The sequence below is a fragment of the Aythya ferina genome, assembly GCF_964211825.1.
Source record: "Aythya ferina genome assembly, chromosome: 2".
Classification (NCBI taxonomy): Eukaryota; Metazoa; Chordata; class Aves; order Anseriformes; family Anatidae; genus Aythya; species Aythya ferina.
This window is the reverse complement of record NC_140297.1, coordinates 29,171,801-29,197,915: the sequence shown is the minus strand read 5'-3', so window position 1 is coordinate 29,197,915 and position 26,115 is coordinate 29,171,801. Positions and strand designations below refer to the sequence as shown.

The 26,115-nt window shown below is 35.5% G+C and overlaps 1 protein-coding gene across 1 annotated transcript in view; it reads left to right on the top strand.

Moving 5' to 3' along the window:
- The window catches only part of THSD7A (thrombospondin type 1 domain containing 7A), a 286,485-nt gene that overhangs the window by 71,544 nt on the left and 188,826 nt on the right, over window positions 1–26,115 (top strand). The window contains exon 3 of the mRNA XM_084510995.1: window positions 8,787–9,304. Coding sequence (XP_084367121.1) covers window positions 9,118–9,304 — 187 coding nt within the window. The 5' untranslated portion in view covers window positions 8,787–9,117. The remainder of the gene's footprint in view (window positions 1–8,786; window positions 9,305–26,115) is intronic.

The following is a 26,115-nucleotide window of genomic DNA, read 5'->3' as shown; positions in this document are numbered from 1 at the left end:
CTCAACTCATCTAATTGTGTGGTAGCAAGTGAATTCAATTCTGATCAAGAGCCATCTGCATTGTATGTTTCTACACTACTTCAGTAATAGGACAATCATTGAGAAAACTCCTTGTTCTTTTTATCTCCTCCATCCTGTTTCTTCCTTCAGTGAGCAATATAAGTTGTCATATATCCTGCAGAGATTACAGAACTGTCACTTATTTAGACCAATGTTAGTTTTGAGTCTCATGGGAGCAACTTGTGGAAGTACCAGAGTTGCCACTAACAGATAATCGGAAATCTTTTTATTTCCTTTTTGGTGATGCAAGTATAATAGTGATTGGAGAAAACTGGTAATAATGTCTTTTTGTCGCCATAGTGGAGAACAATTGTGCCAATTTAATGATTTTTTTTTTTCCCATCCCAAAAGTGTCACATCACCTTAAGCTTGGTTTGATCCCCCATAGTGAAGCTCTAATTTTAACACTAATGCTGATAATTTAGAGAAAAGTTTTCTGTAGCATGCAGAATGTGCTTTTTGTAGTCCGTATGAATAAAACCCAATTATACGTAGTTGTGATGTAACCTATCTCACTTGCATAGATTTGGCTACCTGCTTTATTTTTGCCACTGAAACACTGCTGCAATGGAGTGTAGGAGAGGAGACTGCTGCAACAGCGGAGGAGGAAGAAAGATCAGGAAGGAATCCTGATTCCTTAGAGGATTCCTGATTCCTTAGAGGAATAGGGAGATTTTGTTGATATAACTCAGCATTTTGGATCTAGTTATTCATGTTCAAGATTAAATAGTGAAATGGTTTGAAATAGAATCATGTTATCATTAATACGGTCTTATAATTCAATATTTTTGTTGCCTCCCTTGTTTAGACTTAGTTTTTATATTGTATTTTGCTACAGAGTTGACTTCAGTGACCTAAAATTTTCAATAGGAAGATTGGTCAGTAGGAATAGGTGTCCTTTTGAACCTCTAGTTAAAGCACAACTATACAATTCAAATGTGACAGATGGAATACCTTTGTAAATCTTTTGTATAAAGCTAAAGATGGAAGGATTTATTCTCAGATCTTTTCTTTTGTACTATAATTACCATACAAGGTGCTACTAAATATGATGGCTAATTACATAACAGTTCTAGCTTAGAGCTTGGTTTGTTAGTAAATCACAGCTGAAGCATGATCCTTAATTTAATATGGCTTAAACCTCACATCATGTCAAAATGGTGTGAGATGCTTTAACCAGTTTCTTGAAGTTATACTCCTCTTGTTTATTGATCTGTTTATGCCTGCACAAAACACGCAGCTGTACTTTTGGCCAGCTAAATTGAAACTCTTAAGAAGTTAACAAATCATTGAAAGCTATTTCCAACTATATTGTTTTTGTTGGTACTTCTGGACCCATCCACTTCTGGAAGCCATTAAACATATGGGCTGATTTTTTTTTTTTTTTTTTTTAAATGCAGTCTTATTTAATTTTCTTATTAATTTGTATAATTTAACTAATTTGAGAATTGATAACAGAATGTTTGAGTGATTTATGGCTTGAAAAAGAAGACCAATGTTTCCCTCCTAGAAAATGGAAATTGGCTTGTCAAACGTTTAGATGAAGAATGATCAATCAATAGCATTTTAATAAGGAGAAAAGGCTTAAAATTGACTGAAGGTGGCTTTTGTTTAAAGGTGATTTGGTATGTGCAAATTACTAAGCTGTCCCTGGAGAGGATTTTCAAAAGCAATATTGGGCACTGATTTTCTTTGTTTATTCCATTCTCTGTCTTTCTGTTCCCCTTGCCAGGGATTTCAATACTTACCTCACCATTGTCTTTGAAATCTCCCTGACTGCATTTCAAGTACTGTGTATATTCTACTTATTTGCACTTACAGCTATCAGTTTTAACTGTTACTTTTTCCAGTGAACATATTGCCTGGATAAGGTTATTTATTTTCAGCACAGGTCCATGTCAGCAAAGGGGCTAGCTGACATTGATCCTATTGACTTTAGAAACTCAAATTCAAAAAGTATGTGCACACATTGGAGGAATAGAATTGACTTGGAAAGCCCCATTTAAAGTCTTGCCTTTTAGTTTTCTGTGTGAAAACTTAGTGCAATGGGCTTGGTGATAGAACACTGATTCTATCTGTGCATACTGGTACACAATTTCAAAATGGGTTCTAATTGAGTGCAGATTTCAGAGGCTGTGATGAGAAGTGACTGATCACTCTTAGCAGAAGCAAATTTCAAACTTCTCCCCCAAAGAATCAAAAAAGCTTTTAACTGAAAAATTTCACAACCTTACTCAGGAACTTCTTTCTTTCTCTTTTATTAACAAAATAAAGTAATGATTGTCTATCTTCTTCTTTAAAATGACTGGAACAAGGATGAAAAAAAAATAAATATATATATTCCTTTTCTGCTTCTTATTTTTATCCATTATAAGTTATTATGGAACTATGAATTTGTCAGTCTTAAAAAAAAATATTAATATATTTGAGAGAGAGTAGTGATGCAGACCTCACTACAAACTCTAACTGTAATTGGTATTTTGTTTGTAGATTTTAAGTATGATTAGAATTATTTTGTATGTATGATCTCTGCAAGAGAAAATTCACGTATGAGGGATTACTACATCCAATTCTGGATGAATATAAACACACTCAAAATCTCTTTCAGCAAGCTACCATATCAATGCAGTTGATTTTCTAGTGAAAAATTCACACTATGTTTTCCTACTAGTAGGCAAGCTGCACCAGATGATATTAAAGAGAATTGATGAGAAAAGTTTCAGAGCTTGAATTCTTGATAGAGATGGCAATTCGTGGTAGGGAACTTCACAGAGACTTTTACAGCCAGTTTTGTACTTGCAAAGGTTCTGTTTCATGCAGTCTGCAGATGGAACGCATATAATCTGGGAAGAAAGGAAAATGTTCATTCACAGTGCTTAGGGCCAAAAGGTAGAACTAGTTTATTTAGTCTGACTGACCTTCTGCAGTTCTCTAGCTTTATCTTCTAGCAAGCAGTTCTTGGTAATACATCCTTGTGGTATGTTAATATGTTCCTTTTTACAAAGAATGGTTTCTTTACATGAACATTCCAGGCTGGGGGTATTGATAATCACCTACCAAAGGAATCAATGAAAAATATAACAGCCAGGTTTTCAGCCAAACTGAGGCAGCTACTCAAGAACAGCAGTACAAAAATAAATAAATAAATAGCTAAATTGTATCTTTTTGCAACTGCAGAAAAAAAAAAAAAAAAAAAAAAGGTTGGCTAGGCAAACTTTGACCTATGGACTAGATTTCAACTAGATTTAAAAATAAACAGCATCAACAACAAAAAGAAAAAGAGAGCAATCTGGCCAAGCATCATTTATTTTCCTTAATAAAAACAATGCATTTGTAAAGCCTGTGTGAGATGTTTGCTGCTTGTGCATTCATGCAAGTAGAGTCTTTATTCATGTTCTAAAAACAAGGTTTTCTTTTATGAAAGTTGCTTGTGGTTTTTTTGTTTGTTTGTTTGTTTTTTTGTTTGTTTTTAATTACAAGTTTGAAAGGAGAATATTTCATATATCACTCCTTGAAAGTATAAAATTAAGGTCTCTTAACTGCTATGAAAGAATAAGAAATCCATAAATAGTGTATTATGACATGGACAAGTGTGACACCTAGAGGCCAGATGTTTAGGCTCCCTAAAGAATATTTTTTTTTCAGCTACAAGTTTTGCACAACACATATTTTATTTGGGAGTTAAGTTATGCAGATACTATACTTTGAGAAATTAAGTATGTTACAACATATACGCATTACAATATATATAAATATATATATATATATTTAGTTTGTTCACATTTAGCATATTTTTGTGGCTTCCCTGACTATGCTCACTTGCTTTCATATGAAGAAACATAATAGACCACTACTGAGTGTGTTGATAAATGCTCAAAACTCCACAGAAAAACCTAAAGAACCCTGTACATCTTATTCTGGCTCAGAGTTCTGAAAATCTTTTAAAATTCTTGAAGATCCCAGCTCAAGAGAATCATTTAAATACATTTCTGTCTGTAGTAAAATATCTGCAAGAAAGTCAGGCTCCTATAAAAATGCAGAGTTAGAAATTTTGGCCAGAGAATTTATTCAGGGGTATATAGAGAATATAAGTTCATTTGAGCTGTTGTTTTGGAATTTTTAGTTGATGAAGCTTGCAAAATAAACAAGCATGAAAGGGAACGTGCCACCTCTAATACTTTCTTTAAAATTCAGGTGTGAGACCCATACAGTGCACTGTGTGGGAGTGCAGTGGATATATCCAAGGGCCCACTCCATCTCATAAAGTAGAAATAGCCAAGGGTCTCCTAATATAGTGATTGAACCAGATCAGTATGGTAAAAATGTAGGGGGCTTTTTGGAAATTGTTATCAGATAGGTGTTATCTGTAAGAAACTCAACAACCATACCCTGGGGTGCATCAGGTACAGTCCTGTTAGCCAATCAAAGGAAGTGATTGTCCTGTTCTACTCTGTACTGCTGTAACCTCAACTTGAGTACCGTTTGAACTTTTGGGCACCACAAAATAAGAAGGACATAAAAATATTAGAGAGTATCCAAAGAAGGACTATGAAAATAGTGAACGGTCTGGAGGGCAGGACATTTGAGTTATGAAGTCACTTGGTTTCTTCAGCCCAGAGCAGAGCAGGCTGAGGGGAGGCCTCACGGCGACCTGCAGCTTCCTCAGGAGGGAAGCAGAGGGGCAGGCGCTAAGCTCTGGGGACAGCGACAGGACCTGAGGGAATGGAATGTAGCTGGGACAGGGGAGGATCGGGCTGGTGTTAGGAAAAGGTTCTTCACCAGGAGGGTGGTTGGGCACAGGAACAGGCTCCCCTGGCTTCCCAGCACTGAGCGGTTCACAGCACTGAGCCTGCTGGAGTTCAAGAAGCATTTGGACAACGCTCTCAGATATATGGTCTGTTTTTTGAGTGGTCCTGTGTGGAGCCAGGAGTTGGACTTGATGATTCTTGTGGATCCCTTCCAGCTTGGAATATTCTGTGATTCTAACTCTAGAGCTCTTTCTAGGGAGGTAGTCAACTTAGTTGTCTGTGGCAACACTTGTCCTTTTCATACTTAAGTGAAGGGGATATAAATTCCAATGAGTTCAGTTAAGGAGGAATTTGGATTTCCTACATAAGAAATGAAACACTTCATTCTCTAGAATTTGGGTGATTTTTCTGGTATTCTAGTATTCACACAGCACAGAAGATTTAGAGGGAGAAAACTATAGAATTTTCCATCTATAAACATCTATGGATCTAGAAGAATGGAGACTGAAGCTTTACTAAGAACTGCTGGCTTACGCAGAGCCTACAAAGTTAAAGGTGGACAAAAGTGATGCTGGACACACCCCTTATCGAATGTTGAGCCTAGAAGCCAATGTGCCATATGTGTGCCTTGTTCTCTCTATGCTCTTTGACTTTGTCCAGTATGTGTAGAAATACAATGTCTTCAGGATAGAATATAAGATGATCCTGAAGCACTTATTCATGGCATTTCACAGAGACAGGTTTATGAAATGCGACTGCCTACCAGCGCAGGAATACACTACTACTAGCGGGATGATTCTGCTTGGCAGGCAGCTTTTCATACCCAGCGGCTATGAAATTTGTATTTTGTTTTCATTTCTCTTTTCACTAAATAAAAGATATGATATGTTTGTTTTGTCATCCTCCAAGTTTTTAATTCTAGGAAACATGAACAAAATAATTCCAATATTTTCTGAATAACTCTACCTTGTTTTCTTGAAAGTCTTCAAGATTAGTCACTTTTCCCTAGAAAGTAAAAAAGTGCTAATGTGTCAATCACTTGAGAGAGCAGTTTACAGACTCAACATAGCTGCAGTGCCTCAGATAAATAAATGTATGTGAATACAGGTCTACTGAGACCCATATGTTGATGCTCCAAGGTACAGCACTGACAATACTATATGTTCCTACTGATACAGAGACTAATGTTGATTGCAGTTTATTTTTATGCTTTGTCTAGAGGTTTCTTTTCAGAAGTACTTAATGTTTGTTTTGGGAATGCGTAAACCACAAACAATTGATAATTTATGATCCTTAGATATGTATTAGAATGTGGGTTGTCAGTGTGGGCTGGAAATAGTGGCTGCATTATTAACTGGGAGGGCGGCCCTTCATCTACTGTAGCAAATAGGAAGTACGTAAGAGCATGTTGGGCACACTGGGGTGGAAAAGGATACCAGCAGCTCTCTGGATTATTCATGTTAATAGAAGTTGAAGCTTGCAATCTGTATATGCTGCTGCTTATGCCTGAAGTCTAACTCCTGCAGATAGGTTAGTGTATCTCCAGGCATCCACCTTTTTTGGCCTGTGTTTTCACTGATCTTTTCCTGCTCCAATTGAAAGAAGACTGTTTGGGCTGCAGAAGTGATGCACTCAGAAATGAGTGTTTACCAAAGACAGCTCTTCAGGAATCTGTAGTTTTCCCAATTATGCCTCCGTTCTTTCCCTTTGATGTTTTTCTGAATAGTTTTAAATGCATCATAGCTTGTCACCAAAATGAATGAAAATGAAATTACTTGTCCATAGGATATTGGTTTTTGTCAAGAAAAAAAAAAATAATAAAAGCACAGTAAAACCATTAAAAGTAGTGTGCAAATATGAGTTTTAATCATCTATATTTCACTAATTTTTTTAAAGTATGTGGTCCTGTTATTGCATAAATATAAACCATTTGAGTGTTTGTGTATGTGTATTCACCCTCTCATGATACTGCTTTGTTCTGCTGTCAAAACCCACTTTGATTCATTGTGCCAACTGCATGGATGATCTGTTTTCTGATGATGTTTCCAGATGATCTGAGTCATGTACAAAATATTTTCAGAGGCTTTCTTTAGACGTTCATAAAAAATCTAGATAGAATACATTGCAATCAATAACTCTGAAAAGGTCCCTTTTCCCCTAGTCAACCCATAAATGTAACTTTTCCCCTGGTGTGGAACTCCAGTTAAAAAGCCAAGGGTTTTATTCTTAATTCTTCAAAGATATATGTTATATATATCTTATATATATCTTATTGTAACTATGCAAGTCAATAAAGGTATTGCTACAGATTTCCTGATGGTCTTAAGACTTTTTAAGCCCTTAAATTCAGTGTGGACTTCTTTTTTTTTTTTAATAACTGAAAATAATTTTTCATTTTTTTTCATAAATTTGTGAAGATGGGATTATTTTTAAGTTTTTCAAGTGTATTCTTATTTTTATATTCTTATATTCTTATGTATCATGTAAAACAATGCACATGTGAATAACTTAACCTCAGATTTTCCTGTGGAATTGCTGTACTTCTATAAACTCAGAGAGTGTTTTGTTTTAGTAGTCCAGGTCAGCAAAAGACAGGATGAAGGGGTTTCCATGCTTCCTAAGGTGAATGCAGTATGATGTAGCAGAAATAAATAAATTGTATCTCTAGAAGTGCTTTAGCTGAGGTTGCAAGTAAGGATGCTATAAATTTGTTAAGATCGTGGCTTTCTATGTATCCCTTATCAACCTATAATCTCCTGATTGTTGCCTGTTTTTCAACAGCTGAAGAACAGTAATCCACACTTGCTTATCTCTCTTAATCACAGCCTCACAGTGCTAGAGCTCCCTGAGCCTTTAATTCCCTCTTAGAGGCGTAACAGAGTGGAAAGTAAACAAAGACAAATTTGCAACCTTCAACATTGCTAATTTGCTCTGATGTCAGAATATTTAAACAGGCAAGGACTTGGGAATTACTTGATCATGGCTGATTTTAATCTAATGCATGTGAAAAGGCAGACTCTGGGAAGGTTGTGCAAAATGACAGCCGTCCCAAGAGAGGTTCACTGAAGGTTTCTTTAAACAACAATAGCTCTGTCCTTTTAAAACTCTGGATCCTGTGTTCCTACAGCATGTTTCTGTAGCTGCTTGCACTTTGAATGGAACATTTTGGATATGGTAGCAGTTTTCTTGAAAATATCTCATTTGCTTTGCAGTTTATAGATGTCTGAAACCTGATCTTTAGGCTTGTTATTGCATCTGTTCACTGGGCAGTGGGTGGGAGAGATAAAGATGCCTATTTTAAAAGCTTTGTCTCTCTCCACGTTTTTGTATCATCACGACAGCCTAATGTATCCTGAATACTTTCATATGTAAAACTCGGTATATGCTTTAAAAGTGATTGATAACTTGATCTTCAAATTATTCTAAATTACATAGTTGACATTTATGCATATGTATGTGTATACATACTTGCTGGGTAGCAAAGGATGTTATTTTGCATTATATATTACACGCAGACTTTCTCTACCACAGAGATAGTGTGCTTACACCTCCGTACACAGCAGACAACTGTGTGTTATTACCTGAATTGGATTTGACAAATACACAAGAAAAGTTATGTTTTTCTTTCCTTTCATTTCCCTTTGTGAAGACTTAAAAGTCTATTTAATGCATGAGTAATCACTTATTGTTTGTTGTTTACAAAATGGTTAATGCAGCATATATATTATCAGGACAAGTGTCTGATGCTTTCCTAATTAATATATATTGCTCTGGTGATATCTGTTCTGGTTGTACAACTTGTGTTTCTGAAGCACATCCTGATGATGATTTCTTTTCTTCTTAATGTGTGTCATCTGGGATATTCCAGTGAGAGATGTCTGGGAAACCAGGCTTTCACAGTCACTCTCTGCCTTGAGATTACAGCACTGGGTTATTTGTGTTTCTCCTCATCCCTGTTCTGTCTCTCGCTCTCTCCAGCTGGTGTAAATGACTGCTGCCGCCTCTCAGCGCAAGATAACCTGCTCAGTCAGCTGGAGCCCCCTGCGGACAGCTGTCTCTCTTTTAGCTGATGGAAAACTGCAACTAACCGCTGAATGGAAGAGCGTGGAGTAGCAACCATACTAGCAGCAGCCGCTGCAGCAAGAGCGAGCAAGGACTCTATTGTTCCCTAGTGTTAAACAGTTTTTCCTTTTCAACTGGCATGCACAATAGCAGGAGAGAGCTTTCCAGTCTGCATCTCCCCATGAAGAAATTCTGAAGAGGGGAATATTATTTGAAGAAGGTTTCACGGTTTTGCTGCAGGCTTTGGATGTGGGAGCAGGCTGCTGGAGGAGGCATGGGGTTGAGTAAGGGGAGCGCTGCTTTCCCCCGTGGTCCGAGGGTTTGTGCTGTGCCAGCCCGCTGCGTGGGAGTTCTTGTGGTTCTGCTGGTGGGAGCCTGGGACGCTCGGGCACAGAGTGAATTTCAAACTTCATCTGTGTATTTGTGGAAGACTGGTAAGTAAGGATGCTACACTAACACAGCAGCAGTATGATTATTTTTTTGTTGTAAGTAAGCAGTAACCTTTCTGTGTGCTTTGTGTACATGCAGAGAGAAAGTTAAATCTACATTAGTAATGTTTATTTGCAGGATTCTAGGAAAACAAATCAGGTCGCCTTCCAGTATTTCACTGGCCAAGCAACTAAGGCAATTAAAAAAAAAAAAATGTGACTGTCATGCTGTTATTGGGATCTCTCATGCATCTTTGAGTCTTTTGATGTTTTTTGCTTTATTTAGTAGCTCTGTGTTGTATGTAAATAGCAAAGGTCAGGGTTTTAGTGCCTGCTCACAATGGAAAGGAACATTTGTTACAGTTGGAGTTAGCAACGTTAACAGTGCTCTAAAAATATTGACATTTCACAAAGAAAGATGTAATGCAGCATGTCTAATCTTCATGCTCTGTGCTGACATGTAATATATTCAGTGTGGTAATTGATGGGGAGTTGGGTTTGTTAAATTTAGGTTTGTTGCACAGTATATAGGACACATGAAAGCTAATGATGGATTAGGTGAAATAATCCAACTGATGCCAGATCTCATAACCAAAGAGCCAAAGGCAAATAGGCTATGTGGATTCAGCACCACACTAGATAGATAATTTCCTCTACTTTGGCACTAATGAGTTACGTGTCTGTTTTAAAGATTGCATAGCCATAACACTGTTCCAGTCTTAACTTTGCATTAAAAACCAATGGGGAGTTTTCTTGCGTCTGTCAATATATTGTGTTAATTCAGAATTTTGATAATGAGGACCACATATGTTTTAGTTCTCTAACATAGTAACACTTCCTACATAAGCTTCCAAAACTCCTTTAGGAAATTTAAAAATTTCAAGACAGTAAATATTTCACACTGACTTTAGCAGGTTTTTTTGGCATGTTGCCAGGAACAAACCAATACAAAAAGTAGAGTGTTGTTTAAGACATGCATTTCCATTAAGGGATAATACGATAGAAAACGAATGTGCAAATTCATTATTTGTATGAAAAGCAACTTTGAGAAGATAGTGTGTTCCCCTGGATGGAGGGCCCCAGCCTTCTGAAACAAAAACAGATCAATTCACAATTACAGTGTTATCCTGAATTTTTTAGAGGCTTCATCTATCCAGCAGCTCAAGGAGATTAAAAGGAAATTCATTTAAACAAAAAGACAGGCTTTCCAATAACACTATAAAGAGAAATCTGAAGAAGGGAAAATCTTTCACAACTTTCACTTCTGCTGAAAGATGGGTAGCACAATGACACTGATGACCCTTTCCTTTTCTTCTTCTTTTAAACCACTCACAAATTCAAAACATAGTGATCAATTCTATTAGAGTTTTGTAAATGTTTGCTACACACTTAAAAAGAGATCAAATACATACGTAGGTTTATAGAAAAATGTAGTGATCATAGTAGCATTTTCATAAAGCATTTTGCATTTAAACTACGTTGCTAGGCAGCAGTAGATTAAACTCTCCAGCATGTTATTATGTCTCCATTTAGAAGATTGAATTTTAAAAGGTTAATAGTAACTTGGTTGAGAATAATGACAACTGTAGTTAACTAATACTTATGAAAATGAACTGCCAATTTGCTATGGGGTAACTTGGTTTACCTTGAATATAGCACACGTGTTCTGAAGTCAAGTAGTTAAACTAGCAAGGAGGAAACTGGCTTGGCTTTTTTTCCTCTGCCTTTTCTGCCTTCCTTGAATAACTTTTGTTTAGAATAGGTACGATATAATCATGTTGTGTAACGAAGAGCTAGTTTTTACTTTAAGCTCTTCTTTTTCTGACCTTTCTCCTGTTTTACCCACAATAAGGAATAGGATAAGCCTGTTTTCTGCACAATGTTTAATATCATAGCATCCATTTATTTTTTTCCGTCCTTTGTGGGAGGTTCTAGAAAGTGAACTAGAATAACTGCTCATCAGTGATCTGAATGTATATCCAGCATGAATCTAAAGTTCAGCTAAAGTATCAGAGGGGAAAATAAAACTGAACTGGACAGTAGTGAGCTTATCCAACTGAGACAATATTTCAGCTTTTCTTTCTGTGAAAGAAATATAAGTCAAGGCTAAAATTGTGTCTAGGAAATTGGCATGAGTGTGTGTGTATACCTTTTGGCACCCCTTATTGGTGAAGTATGTCCGTTTTCTTGAGAAACATGCTACTTTTGTTATTAAATTTAGTTTGGCATTAGCTACTGTAAGTGGCTTGAGTGTGCCTGACTTTCATTTCTAAAGTTTTTTTGAAATAATGTCTTAGTGTATGCTGCTCCATGACTTCTAAGCAGGTTTACTGCAGTGTGTTATTTTAAGAATGCCCTGGAAAATAATATACAGGGCTTATGGAATTTGAGTTATGACATTTTCTCTTATAAAATTGTGATACCTATTACAGTGTCTTGATACTTGTTTTTTGGGATAGGGATGGGATGAGGTCAGGGGCTGTTCTTCTAATTCAAATTTCACGTTTGTTTTGAACCTTTGAAAACCTCTCGGGGGTCATGACTCTTCCTATCACTATTCTCCTGTAAAAATATGAGGAGAGTATACTCTTTAACCCTCTTGGGGTTTAATTACCTTCAATTCAGCATGGACACCGTTGTGAACAACCTGCTCTGGGAAGGGAGGTTGGACTAAATGATTTCCAGAGGTTCCTTCCACCATTCTGCAGTATGGATACCATCACAAAGTCATTTCTACTTCTCCAACTGAAAATGAAGTTTTGACTGTCATAAATTTTTGAAGTTTTCATCTAATATGAGATGAAAATGATATTTGCTTTTGCATATTTATGCTGGAATTATGGTGTATGAATGGATCTCCAGTGTATTGCATGACATTGAGATGGATATAGTTGATTACAGTTACTAGTCTTTAAACTTTAGATTTCTTGCCAAACATTCACATTCCATACTATGTAGACCCAGTGTGTGCATTTTCTTTGGGTACAAATACACAGCTGGCTTAATTTTACTGGTTTCTGGGCAAAGCCATCTAGTTTTTTAACATAAACTAAGGCAAAGTCTCCATCTGTGCAGAATACCTGGGTCTGTACGGCAAAATGAAGAAACAGCTAAATTACTAGAGTTGGATTGTTATGTCTGTCCGCTTTATGACTTGAGGTGGAGAATTGCAGTCTTTAACTACTCATCAAACAGAACTTCTTGTATTGAGAGGCAGTGATTCCTGTGATGTGAGGTGGAGCATTTGAGTTTTGAAGTTGAAATAATTTTTACCAACTAGGGCATTGAACTCTACTATTTATTAATAGTTGTGTGAAACGGAGATTATCTCTGTTTCCTGAAAAAACATGCTTGGTGTACAAACTGGGAGGGGGGAGGGGGTGTGTCTGTATAGGAGAAACTACACTGGGGGGGAGAATAAGCACATTTCTGTGCATTGTGTTGTGAATGACTCATGGCTAGATGATCAATGTAATGATGATGGCTCACAATGTTTAAAAATATCTATGTAAAACTGTTATAAGATGGTATGAGCAACACAAATGTTTGTGGATAATACAAAACTGATAACTGCATACAAAACAAACACAGTAAAGCTGAAAGCTTGATGAAAACTTCCATGAAGCATGAAAGATTAAGAAAGTTATAGTAAAAATGGGATGCAGTCACACTTTCATTTTGAATACTTGTTGTGGGCCAAGAACACTTTAACACATAAATCACCAGTGATAATAATAATCAAATGATCTATTTCAAAATGTAAACTTCTCTAGCTCGTTTGGAAACCTTGCTTCCACTGAACAACCTGTTCTCTTCATCAGTGGATGACCTTCTCAGAGCTGACTGAGTTGCAATGAATGGTTTGTTAGTTCAGTTAGTGCACTACTACACTGAACTTGAAGGTGTTCATGAAATTTTTTGAATTTCATTATTATTTTATTCTAACTATTACAATGATCTATTGAATTGTTTCTTTGTATGCAGCCGAAAAAAGGAGAAAATATTCTGTGCCATAATTCAGTATAAGCTGCTTCCATTAACTTCTACTGATTGTTATTGTTAATTTTTCTTCTTTTAAAGTGATTTTTTTCATATTTAAGAACAACTTATGTTCTTGCTTATACCATCTCCATAGGCTAAGATTTTGATCTCACTGTACATCTTGCAGTGAACAAACTGAGTATATTTACTAAGAATATTTATAGAAATAAATATTTCTATAGTTACCACTCTTTCAAAACAAGAAGATGTATGTTTTTTCTTGGTTTGTAGTTTCATAATGCAGGTGATATATATGCTATTTTTTTATACACAACTGACTAAGCACAGGTATTTCTTGTCACATCAAAATTATCTTTTACTTCTACCTTGTACTTCGTTTATTTATTTGTTTTTCAAATCAACTGACACTATGATCTGTGATGTGCTGTCAGTGTTGGGTATACTGCCTGCCTACAGGAACTAATGTAATTACTGAAGAGTGCACAAGATCAGCAAGGTTCGATCACATTGTAAAATTGCTTCTTCCGACAGTTTGAAGTAATGCATGTTACCCTCTTGAAGTGGAAGATATCATTGAGTTGATATCTCTGGAATAAGATAAATCATCAGTAAAAGTCCAGGAGGTAATGTCTTTACCTTCACTGTCTTTTAAAGACTATTGATCAAATCTCAGATAGTACAAATCAGTATAGGTCTGCTGAATTATTTGAGTTATCTACTGTTTTATGATGATGAAGACTTGGTCTTCTCTGTAACAATTGCTGATGGCTGTTTTCCTATTCTTGCCAACAAACCACAGTAGAAATTTAAATACAGTTGCTGTAAGTGTAAGTAAGTGCCTTTTTAAAATTACAAGTAAAAAATTACAGATATAGAAAATGTACAGAAGATCAAGGGTTCACCTGGGGGAGTGGATGCCTGGTTTCAAACCAGTGTGCCAAGTGGTTTCTTGTGGAACTACAAGGGTGTTACAAACTCTTGCTGGCTAAGGGCTCTCCTTAAGCTTTTTCTGAGCTTTTCCAGGCACCAACATTTTTGACTCTTATGTGCTTCTTGGGAGGAGGACTGTGCAAGAACATCTTTCCTCACTTGAAGAGCCTATGAACAGTTTTTTCTTGTCATTTCAGGATGTTACTGATCTTATAACCACATATCCTTCTTCACTACTTGATAAGAACTCAGATCATAAAGCCCCTCTGACTTTTTAACCTGTGTTAACATTGGCTTCACACTCAGCCACAGAGAGAACACAACCTCTGTACTGTTGCATACTTATCATGTTTTATAATGTCATGAATTCCAAGGCCCAGATCTTTTTAAAAGAGTTTGGTGCCAGAAGTGGAGTTAGAGAGAAGAGGGCTCAAACACTTTGAAATTACTCATCCAGCACCTTTGGTGGGTAACATACCTAAACTTCACTGAATAAAAAGTTCATTTCATTTTCCATATGTCCCTAGGACTGTATTTATTGCTGCAGGACTGAGTGCTCCTAGCACGTACTCATATGATGGGGGGAATGACAGGGCAGGGAAAGCAGAAGTCCTTCCTAGAAGTTCAGTCCAGCAGGCATTTCGAAATGAACCTAAATGTGCACAGACAGGGATGATCACAAGGGAAGAGGGAGAGAAAATATTAACTAACAGCTCTCTGATTAAAGCACTTACCTTTCAAAGGCTGTACCATCAACTTGTTTGTTGAGGGTGTTCCATCATGTAGCACAAAAAATCCCTACGTTTCAGCATTGTGCCTCTTTTTTTTTTTTTTCTTTTCAAAAGTAGACTAAAGAATTTTGCAGTAATCACAACTTGAGATGAGAGACAGATAAGCCTATGTCAGTAAATAGAAAACTCCTGATTTTAAAGAGATTACGAAGAAATGATCTGAAGAAGCGGATTAGATGGGAAGAGCTAGGGAAAATGGTGAATGAGAAAAGATACTTTAACTTCAGGCCTGATTGACAGGAAGGGAATTCACATGTCTCTAGTGATGATGAAAGAGAGCAATGAGGACTTCTTCAGTGGAAAACAGATCTCTAGTTATGATACGGTGAATTAGAGTTCTTACCTACATATCTGTGAGGTTAGAGATCAAAATTTTTAAATTATTAACATAAAAGGTGTTTTTTGGGCTTCATCTTGATTCTCAGGCCTTCAGTTACAGAATAAGATAAATGGAGTTTTAGTAAAAGCCGCATTTCATCTGCTTTTCAAAGCATAAAAATTGTTCAAACACAATGTGTTAAAGATGCATCATTGACTTAAATATAAATGATCCTCCAAGACTGAATGTGGTTAAGTGTTGGTTACATATGCCCTGTGTAAATTCATATTAATTAGGATTAAAATTTATCACTTTTATTGCGTTCTGTAATGTGTACCTAAGCAACCTCACTGTTTACTGTCTGTCTCCCGATTAAATCTGACTTTTATTTAGTCAAGGGGTGAGGGGTTGTCTATGACTTGAATAAGGAAATACTCATTTTCTTTAGACATGTTCATCATTCTTGTTCTTTGGGCTCATTTATAAAGTATCCCTTCAGATTTTTTATTGAATGGAAATTGTACAAGGCAAGTATTCAGTCTTTGATCAATGTGAAAGGTTTTTAGTGCAGCCTAGCAATGAAACATTTGGCAGAGATGCAGAAAATGCATACTTCAAGAAAATTATTTAAATGCTTTTTAGTAATGTATCCTTATTTAACAAAACTAAATTAAATATTTAAGTAGTGATTGGAGGAAAAAAAAAGACTTTTTTTTTTTTTTTTTCCAGTTACTTTACCATATCTGAAATAGGGAAATAGATGGAAGTGTGGCTGATATTGTAAGCCTTTTGTTAACATAGAGAAGTGGTGTGCTCTGGGCTAATGGTTGACTTTAGTTGCAGGATAGCATTTTCAAGTTGTCAGAAAAGCATGAAATGGCAGCAGGTCATGTTGTACTGGCAGCTAAGAATGTCTGTATTGTTTTTAGCAGGTGCCCCGGAGTGCTTATGCTAACTGGATAAGCTGAATCCCTCAGTTTATGGGGATACTGGAATAAGAGAAGCCCCTAAAAGCTGTAGGTTGTGTTGTTCTAAGGCTGGCTGCTCTAGTGTTGGGTTAAATCTGTTTATTAGTATCTTATAGTCAAAGATTTAGCTTTACAAGATTTAGCTTTTTTAGTTCCCAACTCCACTTGATGTTGAAGTCGTCTTTTTATGGTGTTCATCCACTCACTTGTTCATATCAGAAGCATTTAACTTTTAACAACATAACTACAGATTTAATAGAAATCCCAATTCCCATAGTATAAAGGTTATTATTCTGAAAGTCAAGTAGTAATTTTGACATTTGTCATGGTGTAAACTAAATCGTGTATTCAATTAAGTACTGTAGCTGAGAATTATTTCTAGTTTATGGACAACACATGTATTTATTTTGTTTATTGGAGGTCCTTTACTGCATTCACAAGTTTCTTCATTATATATGTCTTTTTTTTTCCTTTCCTATATTCCTCTGTTGGTCCACAAACAAGGTGTCTCCAGGCCTAGGGAGGCAGAAGCCTCTCTCTCCCAGGGAAATTCTTTTCCTGATTTCTTGATTAGTCAAAATCTCTGTTTCTATTGTGTTTCTTTATCTTAGACAAAAGAAGCTGGAAAAAAAAAAAAACACAACAACAACAACAACAAAAAAACATTTTGGGTTGCCTAGGTGGTTTAGGTTGCTTAAAGATCTCTTTGAATTCAGACTGACAGAATTGAAATACTCAGTTGTATTGCACGGAGCCTCAGAGGAGGTACTGGAATGGCATAGCCTAAAGTTGAGATAACAGTAGTATTATTGACTTGGGATTTTATTTATGGATTTTTTGAAAAATCTATTTCTGTCTAGTGAGGCAGTAATAATATACTGAAATAATAGTTATTAAAATAATGGAAGAATCAGATGAAACATCCAGAAAATTTCAAAAATCACAGTAATTGGTAAAAGTTATCCTTGTTCTGAGCTGTGAATTTCCCTGTCAGAAAAGACGAGATCCTACTAGGAAGTAGGATTTTAAATGATCACAATTAGCATAGCCATATTGTTCTGGTTATTAAATGCAAGTCAAACAAAAGCTAATGTAAGCAGTTTTGTTACAACTATCAGAAATTAAACTCCCCTAGCATTCCCATTATTTCCCACTTTCATGTACGTTAAACGTACCGGTGCCTGGCATTTCAAATAAAATCCAAAAGACATATACTGTGTCAATCAGTGTGCTCTCAGCATCAAATAGGACCGTGCCTTTTGCCATGGCTGACATTTCAGGTTGTCACAATATCTTTTTTTTTTTCCATTTTGTGTGTGTTCCAAGATTGTTTTGGTATTTTTAGGTCTGTGGAATAGAGAAGAAAAAAATGATGTGCTTGTGTGAGCTTAGTGCCTGTAGACATAGCCCTTACTGGCCCAATAGAGAATGGTGTTGCTGGAAACAGAGCTAGCTTTCCAACATCCAAATCCTGGTAAGAGTTTTCCATAGGTATTTTGAAAGAAAGAGAGAATGAATAAATAACTGTTCTGTGTAGACTGTTTATATTGCACCGTCTTTTTGAGGATATTAATTGGAAAGGGTTTCTAATGTGATGAGATGTACTTAAAAAAATTAATGACAACTCCTAAGCCAATGAGAAATTTCCTAATGAGATGTTATTAGCTTCTACATCCTGTATTATGCAAAATGAAATGTTTATATTACTGAGCAATAATGTAACTCTCCCTATGTGTATTGGGGAATAGCTATTTTACCCAAAAGCCATAAGAGAAATAAGGAATAGAACAGAGAGAGATTGTTTTATAATGACTTGTGTTTGTACAGTGCCTAGCACAATTGAATTCTCCTCAGTTGCTGGTGTTCCTATGTACCACAGCTTTATACAAAATGATATAATTAAGACTTGTTAAAGAGGCTGTTCACAAAGATACAAAGATAAATTATTAACATTTTAAAAGAACATTCAAATAATTTCAAGTGCCACAAATAGTTTAAATAGGTGATACTCAAGATATCATACTGGAAGATAGAACAGGAAAAAAATGTTTTCAGAGGAAAACAATGCTAGGAAAAACCTTTGAAGCAGTTCTGTCGATGTAGTAGTTCCAAAATGTTGGGAGAAAAATGTTTTCAGTAGAAAACATTCCTAGAAAGAGAGATTTTTAAATGTTACTTAGCATTTCCACATTGGCAGATTTGGCAGTCATCCCTTTTTCTATTTGCATGTAACAAAATTCTTGTTTCAATTTAATAAGAATGTGCTTGATTATCCTAAAAGATCACTTGGATTATGTAAACAGGTTTTACTTGTTTTGCAATTTTCTCCTGACTCACTGAACCAACTGTTTATTGCAATGTGTTTTGCCCTCTTTTATTCTGTTTTTATTGATTTACTTGTGACTTTTGCTCAAAATAATGCAACTTTACAATAGTTGCATTATAATATATTCTGTAGGTGTCTGTGCAAAAAATAAATATGTCATAGAAACACTGAGTGCTGTGTGTTTTGGTTCAGTTTTACTGCTTCCAAGACACCATTACTTTAGCACATGTGTAGTACTTGCCATATGCAAAGAAAAAAAAAAAAGATGAAAGAGGAAGAAACAAGTTACAGGAGTGAAGATCAAAACCATGGAAAGTAAGGGCAAGCAATCAGCAGCTACTTTCTGTCAAATGCAAATGTTTAAAATGGAATGTGAAATTAAAATCTCAAGGGACTGAGAGAATTAAGGCAATTACTACATAAACAAATACAAATATCTTTTAACTAACACAAGTTTTCTAATGAATCTGTCTTGAATCTATTTTCTTAGGACATTTCCAACATTACGTGTGTGTGTGTGTGTTCGTTCTTCCATGTATAGATACTATATCCATACATTGTTGTATGGATCCAATGGCACTACCTTTAAATATAATAGTCTTCAGACCTAAGGCTTCAACGTCTGACTGAAAATGTAGCACATCATGAATTTGTCGTCTCATCTAATAACAGAAGTATGTTTTTCATATACCACTAACTTATTTTAAGAAATTCCAGCTTTGCTGTTGCTTGCTATTATTAACAGGAATACTTTGAAGGCTGTCATTGAAAGCTTTTTTTTTTTTTTTTCTCTTGTAACCCTAAATGAAAGTCAAAGCATTGCTTTTCAGACAGCAGTATTGGAAAGACCAGCTTGTTTCTGTGAGACATGTTTGGTGTCATGCAAAAGATAATAAAAGGAAGAAGAGGGGGAGTGATAAAGCAGCTGAACATGCAAGGAAGATTTGTAGTCTTTAACTTGACGTGGATGAATGGGTTGTGGCTCTCCATATTTCAGCTTGATTTATGAGTGTGAACACCTTGGGTACCTGAACCATAAAACTAGGAATTTCAAGTTACTTTCTATGCCCTGTGTTTGTGGGGAGCTGCAGAAATACATTGTACTGTTGAGTTTTAAAATGCTTTAAAAGCCTTATGGAATAAATCAAGATGATGAGCATATGTACAGATTATAATTGAGACTTGATTTCTTTTTTATAGCACAGATTTGAGCTATTTTCTCAGATGTGCCATCAATCACATGTGATAGAAGTAACTAAAATCATGATTTTATTTTTAGATAGCAATGTTTTTGTTTTTTTCTAATACTTACTCTACAAGTATTTTATATTGTGCTGAGGATGTTATGTAGTAAATACCTACCCTTGAAAATATTGAATTTGCTATGTTAAAGTGTTTCAGAATTTCTCTTGAACAGTGCAGTGCCTAGTTTCTCTCCTAATACAAAAGTTAATGGTCTCTAAGGATCAGGGTTCATAAACTAAAGCTGAAATTGAGTAGTCAATATTTTTACCTTTTGGATGTAGAAGTACTTCTTCCAAAATGTTTTTGTTGTTGTTGTTCATTTTGAACCCTTGCATATAAATGGTTCTAATGTTTCTCATTAGAAATGAAGTAGCAATTCAGTGAACAAAAAATTTCTGCCATACAAACTGGAAAAATATTTCAAAATGAGAAAAAAACTGTTGCTTATATAATGCCTTCATCAATGTCATTTAAAAAGTATCTTATAGCTGTGTTCGATCTGATGAGAAGTCTTTAGTATTATACTAGAAACAGATGAAATAGTGACTGTGTATCTCTGAGAGTAAGTTACGTTACTGTTACTGATAGTTGGGTGTAAGCCATTGTAAGAAAGTGGGTAGATAATTTGCTACTGAAGTCAAGCTTATGTTGCTCTGAGGTTTGTATGTACATTTTCTGAACTAAGACCTTCCTACTTCAGTAAACTAAAGGCAATATTACATATATGACTATATCTTTCAAATATATTTTCTCAGCAAGTAAAAACACCATTATCCAGAAAACTCACCATTGTTATACTAAGAATGGAACCCAGTCTGTATATAATCCCTTTAGAGAAATTAATAGCACTCCTAGAGACTGGCATTCATTAAAGAAAACATGGATGTAAAGAGAACCTGAGATGAAAAAAATGTGCAACTTAATTGGGGACAGTCAGGAAGAGCAAAAAATGAGTCTTCAGTCTTGTGATGCCTACATCATTTGCTAATGCAATTCAGTGTTGCAAATTCTTTTCAGTTTAAGACAGACATTTTTCACCTTTTATGTAAATGTTACCACTTGAGAGAGAGTTATTATGGAAAGGAAAGATAAAATACATTAAGAAGCTATAAAACAAAGATGTCCTGCTTACTTTGTAATGAATCAGGTAATATATTGCATATTTGTTAACTTTTTTTTTTCACTGAAAGTATTTAAAAATAAACAAGTTACTATTGGTGAAGGTTTACTAAATGTTTAGAACCTTTCAGAACTAGTTTAATCTAGAAAGGGAAAACAGTTTAATGAATAGCACGTAGGGGGGAAGATACTACATAAAATTTGGAGTTTAGAACATCAAAGATAGGATGGCAATTAAAAAACAATGAACAAACAAGAATTTACATTTATGTTATATCACTTTACCTGTGTCTGAAGCTAATAGATGCAGAGTTAGTCTCATTTGCAATAGTTGGTTATAAGCAAGGAGTCCATTTGAAGTAGTAGTGTTGCTTTGGTTTTGAACTTTTAAAGATGAAGAAGGCTCCCTGAAGAAAGAAACTCATTAAGAAAGCCAAGGGCTTTTTGGAGAATACGTTCAGTTCAGGGTGGCTTTTTGTTCCTCACTTTGTATGTCTCAGAGCACATTGCAGCTTCTAATGAAAAAATAATGCAGTTCATTAATCTGGAAAAACTTCTGAAAGTAGCTACATTTTCACAGTATTCTGGGAATTAGTTTGAATATAATTGGTTGGATGTCAATATTAAAAAGCACTCTAATGAAAAAGGAAATGCTCAAACTATGATAGTTTGCTGCTTCTGATGAAAAATTTAATGAGGCTGAATAATTACCCTTTCTTTTTTCTTTCTTCCCAATCTGCCATGTCTTTCCCAATCTCTACTTTACGCTTATTGTAAATATTTTAAACAGTAGGATTTCTATCCCTGTAATTGAAAGACTACACTATTGTCTGCATGTTGCAGTATTTTATAGCTGTTTTGCTTTTTTCTGTAATCCTTTTTCCCTTCGTGACTAGATTCCTCAAGAAGAGTATTTGTCAGCTGTCATGCCCCTCAGCTATCACTTAGCTGAACTGTGCTTAGTGAACTCTAATCTTTCTTGATAAATCAACCTATTAGTGTTGTGCCAAGCAACACAGTATCTGCCATTTACATAATGGTTCCTCTAGTTGCTTTAATGTGACTTTTATCTCCTAACTTCGGGTTGCGAGTTATTTCCTTCTGAGACGCAATGATTGCCCAAATATGTATACATTCCAGTTACAGAGTTGACTGTTAATCAGTCCTTTAATTAAGTTATATAGCACACGGAAGCTGGGATTTGTCCTGGAGAACCCATTATAAGGAAGGAAGAAGAAGAGGGGAAAAAAAAAAAAAAGGAAACAAAAAGCCACAGAAACATACTGGGCTCTTCACTGAGAGGATGGCCAAGCACTGGGACAGTGTCCCCAGGGAACTGCTCCCCAAGCCTGGTGGAATTCAAGAAATATTTGCAGATATATGCAGATATATGGTTTGATTTTTGGGTGGTCCTGTGTGGAGCTAGGAGTTGGAAGCAATGATCCTTGTAAGTACCTTCTACCTCAGGATATTCTATGACTATTGGAATAGAGAGCCTTTACTTGTTCTTACAGTGTTTCAATATCAGTTTGATGTTATGCACACTAAAAATAGTGTGCATACATGTTCTTAATACTAGCTGCAGTACAGATTGTTCAGGTATCTCGAGTTGCAAAGGGATTCAACGCTGTAGTCACATAAGAAATGAAGCAGTCAGACTAGTTCTTTAAGATGCAGTTTTTGTATATACAGAGGTTTTAAGTCTTTTTTTTTTTTTTTTTTAATTTTAGTAGGTATGATAATCCATAACTCCTCACCACAATGTCTCATCTGACATGTATTAACTCTTCCGTATAATATCCTGTTCGTATCTCAGTGGCTTAATAGATCTTATATTGAGATGTTTGTCCCTGTGAAGAATGTCTGTGATAACTGCTCATTCAATAACTTCTCGGAATTCTAGAAAACAAGTGTACCCATAGTACCATAGGCCCCTACCTGCAGCAAGAAACATTAGCTCACCTTTTGGTCATCTTGTATTAATGAACTTCCAAAGAGAAAAATAAGAGATTTTTTTTTTTTTTTTTTCCTCAGGCTGCCAACATTTGAGAATTTTTATCAAAACTAAACTACTGAAGTTAGAAAACAAATTCTGAACCATTTTGCTGTTTTTGTTAATGGTATTTTAAATTTTTAAGTTACAAACCCTGAATGTCACACCATGATGGTGATGCAAACCTTCATTTGAATTTTCAGCTGCAGTCCTTGGAGATATTTGGTACTTCAGAAGACATTTACTGACTTTTCCAGAGAGCCTGCAGTCTTGCAGATGACCTGGAATGCCAGATTAGAGCAAAACTCCAAGTGCTTTGCTATGCTCTAGTTCCTGGGCTACAAGCCACCTTGTCACTTACAGTGCTCTTGATGTCATCATATACATGTATGTGACATTAAGAGATCATATCTTTTTCCTCACTTCATAAAAAGCTGATAAACTTTTATTATAAGTTGAATAAACAAAGTGTGACACATACTTACGCAGTCTTTAATCATAGGATTTTTTTTTTCCTAATTCCTTTTCATTTAATAATTCTGAATTTTATCCTTTTACTGTGGTTAAGAGAGGTAAATCTGAATATTTCTAGCAATATATATATAATGTGAACATATTCTCTTTTGCTATACAGATCACAATATGTGCACTTCTGGAGGATTTTTCCATTGAGAAAGTAAAATTTTACATGCATTTACCTCCTATGACTTTAATGCCATGACTCGAGCTAATGCTTCAGTGAGTTCTCGATTCAGGGATGTAAGAATCAGAAGATTAAAAAAAAAAATATATATATATATATATATATATATATTTTGCCCAGACATAATTTTAGGTGTCTACAGAGGAGGTACTTTTTTAATACTAATATCTATACTAGATAATATTTTCTATTTTAATTTGAAAATTAACATTTGAGATAAGAAATATATAAAATCAGCTTCTTGTTTGTTGGATTGAAAGGGGGAAATGCTCTCTTTGAGAAGTCCCAAAATATTGAGGTGTTTGTTTTGCCATTATAATTTGTACTTTATGCCATTTTTTTTCTTCAATATGTGTTTTGTAGTATCACTTTCTTTAAAATATTGAGCTTAGTGCAGGCAGCTCTCAATACACTGATATTTCCTATAGAGCATCTATTAAAGTTTGATATAGGTCATAATGATGAGACTCTTCCCATTGTGGAAACATCTTTCATAGAATCATAGAATATCCTGAGTTGGAAGGGACCCTTAAGGATCATCAAGTCCAACTCTTGACACCGCACAGGTCTACCCAAAAGTTCAGACCATGTGCCTAAGTGCACAGTCCAATCTCTTCTTAAATTCAGACAGGCTCGGTGCAGTGACCACTTCCCTGGGGAGCCTGTTCCAGTGTGCAACCACCCTCTCTGTGAAGAACCCCCTCCTGACGTCCAGCCTAAATTTCCCCTGCCTCAGCTTAACCCCGTTCCCGCGGGTCCTGTCACTAGTGTTAATGGAGAAAAGGTCTCCTGCCTCTTGACACCCCCTTACGAGGAAGTTGTAGACTGTGATGAGGTCTTCCCTCAGCCTCCTCTTCTCCAGGCTGAACAGGCCCAGTGACCTCAGCCGTTCCTCGTACGTCTTCCCCTCAAGGCCTTTCACCTTATTTCTTCTTATGTCATTGCATTTACCTCTAGTTGCAAGAACATCCTGTAGAGCAGCTTCCCAGAAGCTCATGAACTTTCAGTTTTAGTTTGTGGAATTTGTATTAGTTGCTTTCATGTATATAATTTTATATATATATATATATAATTTTTTTTTTTTAAAAAAAAGGTAATTACCATGGTTACTAGCCATGATAAAACCTAATTTAAAAAAAAAAAAAGTCTAAAATGATTGTCTTGATCTTTTCTTTCCAGGAGAATCTTAGGTAATGTATGGATTACTCATTTTGCTTTAGTTGAGGAGTAGCACCTAATCCTTTCAATAAAAGAATGAGAAGCAGAAGATGAATTCAAGCTAGTTCCTGAGAAAACAAGATTTTTCTCTCATTTTGGAAGATTTTTTAAAAGGTTATTCCTTTATCCCTCAGAAATATGAGTGACTGTTAAAGTTGATTCTCTAGCATAATGCCAACATAGGTTTAGCAGGCAGGTTTATTAAACTGGAGTTTTGGATTAATGTAGATTGTTTTATTCCTTTTCCAGTTAGAATGAAAGCCGTATTCTTTCAGTTAACCTTTCATCATATCATCAGGAAAGTTATAGGTTTTTGCTAGTTCCTGTAGTTGCTGCAATTTGGCTGATGGTTTAAGATTCTGAGTAGGAGTTATGCAGTTTTTTGTGTGTCTAACCTATTTCCATCTCCCTTCTGCATCTGTCAAAATGGTTGTATTTCTGTAGAACTGAAGTAATGGAAACAATTTTTACTCATGTGGTTTTTCTCACCCCTAAGGTGAGAAAAGTAATTTTAAATTTCTGTACAATACGGGCAAAAAGGAATTTATTCCTCATGTTTGCAAAAAAAAATCTCAAGTTTTTTGAAATCTTGTAGATGAGTTCCATTGGCCTGGTTGACTCTTGTACATCTGCTGTTGGAAGTGATTTTGTATTTAGAGAAAGCTTTTCATTATCATTCAATTTTTGAAGCAGAGAATGTCATGTGTATTTAATAATAACTGGTGTTAGGAAAAGTTTCAAAACAAGAATATTGTTGTAAAGTCTGTTTAATGGAAAAGCTTTCAAACTGAGATTTAATTCATGGTAGCCACTTGTAAACAGAGGCATTACAGTATGATTTTAAGCTTTTGCTTTTATCTGCCTTAATAATAGTGCATCAATCTTCAGCATTGATAAAGATACATTAATTGTTCCTAGCAGCATGAAAGCAATGCCTGCTTTAATTTTAAAGGTCATGAATGTGCAATGTTTTCATGAGTTAGTAATTAAGCTTTTTTGATAAATTTGGTCTTTCTTGGTTTTGTGGAATTTTAAGCTCGTTCCATATTTGATTTAGTGTCCTTTAGCTTTTCAGTACAACATGAGAACTTCAGCGATGTTTTTACCACAGAGATAGAGGGTTGCACAAAATGAACTTCTGACCATTTTTCCAGCTTTATAACTGCCTCCAGTTTCAATTACATGCATCTTTTCCAAGTAGCT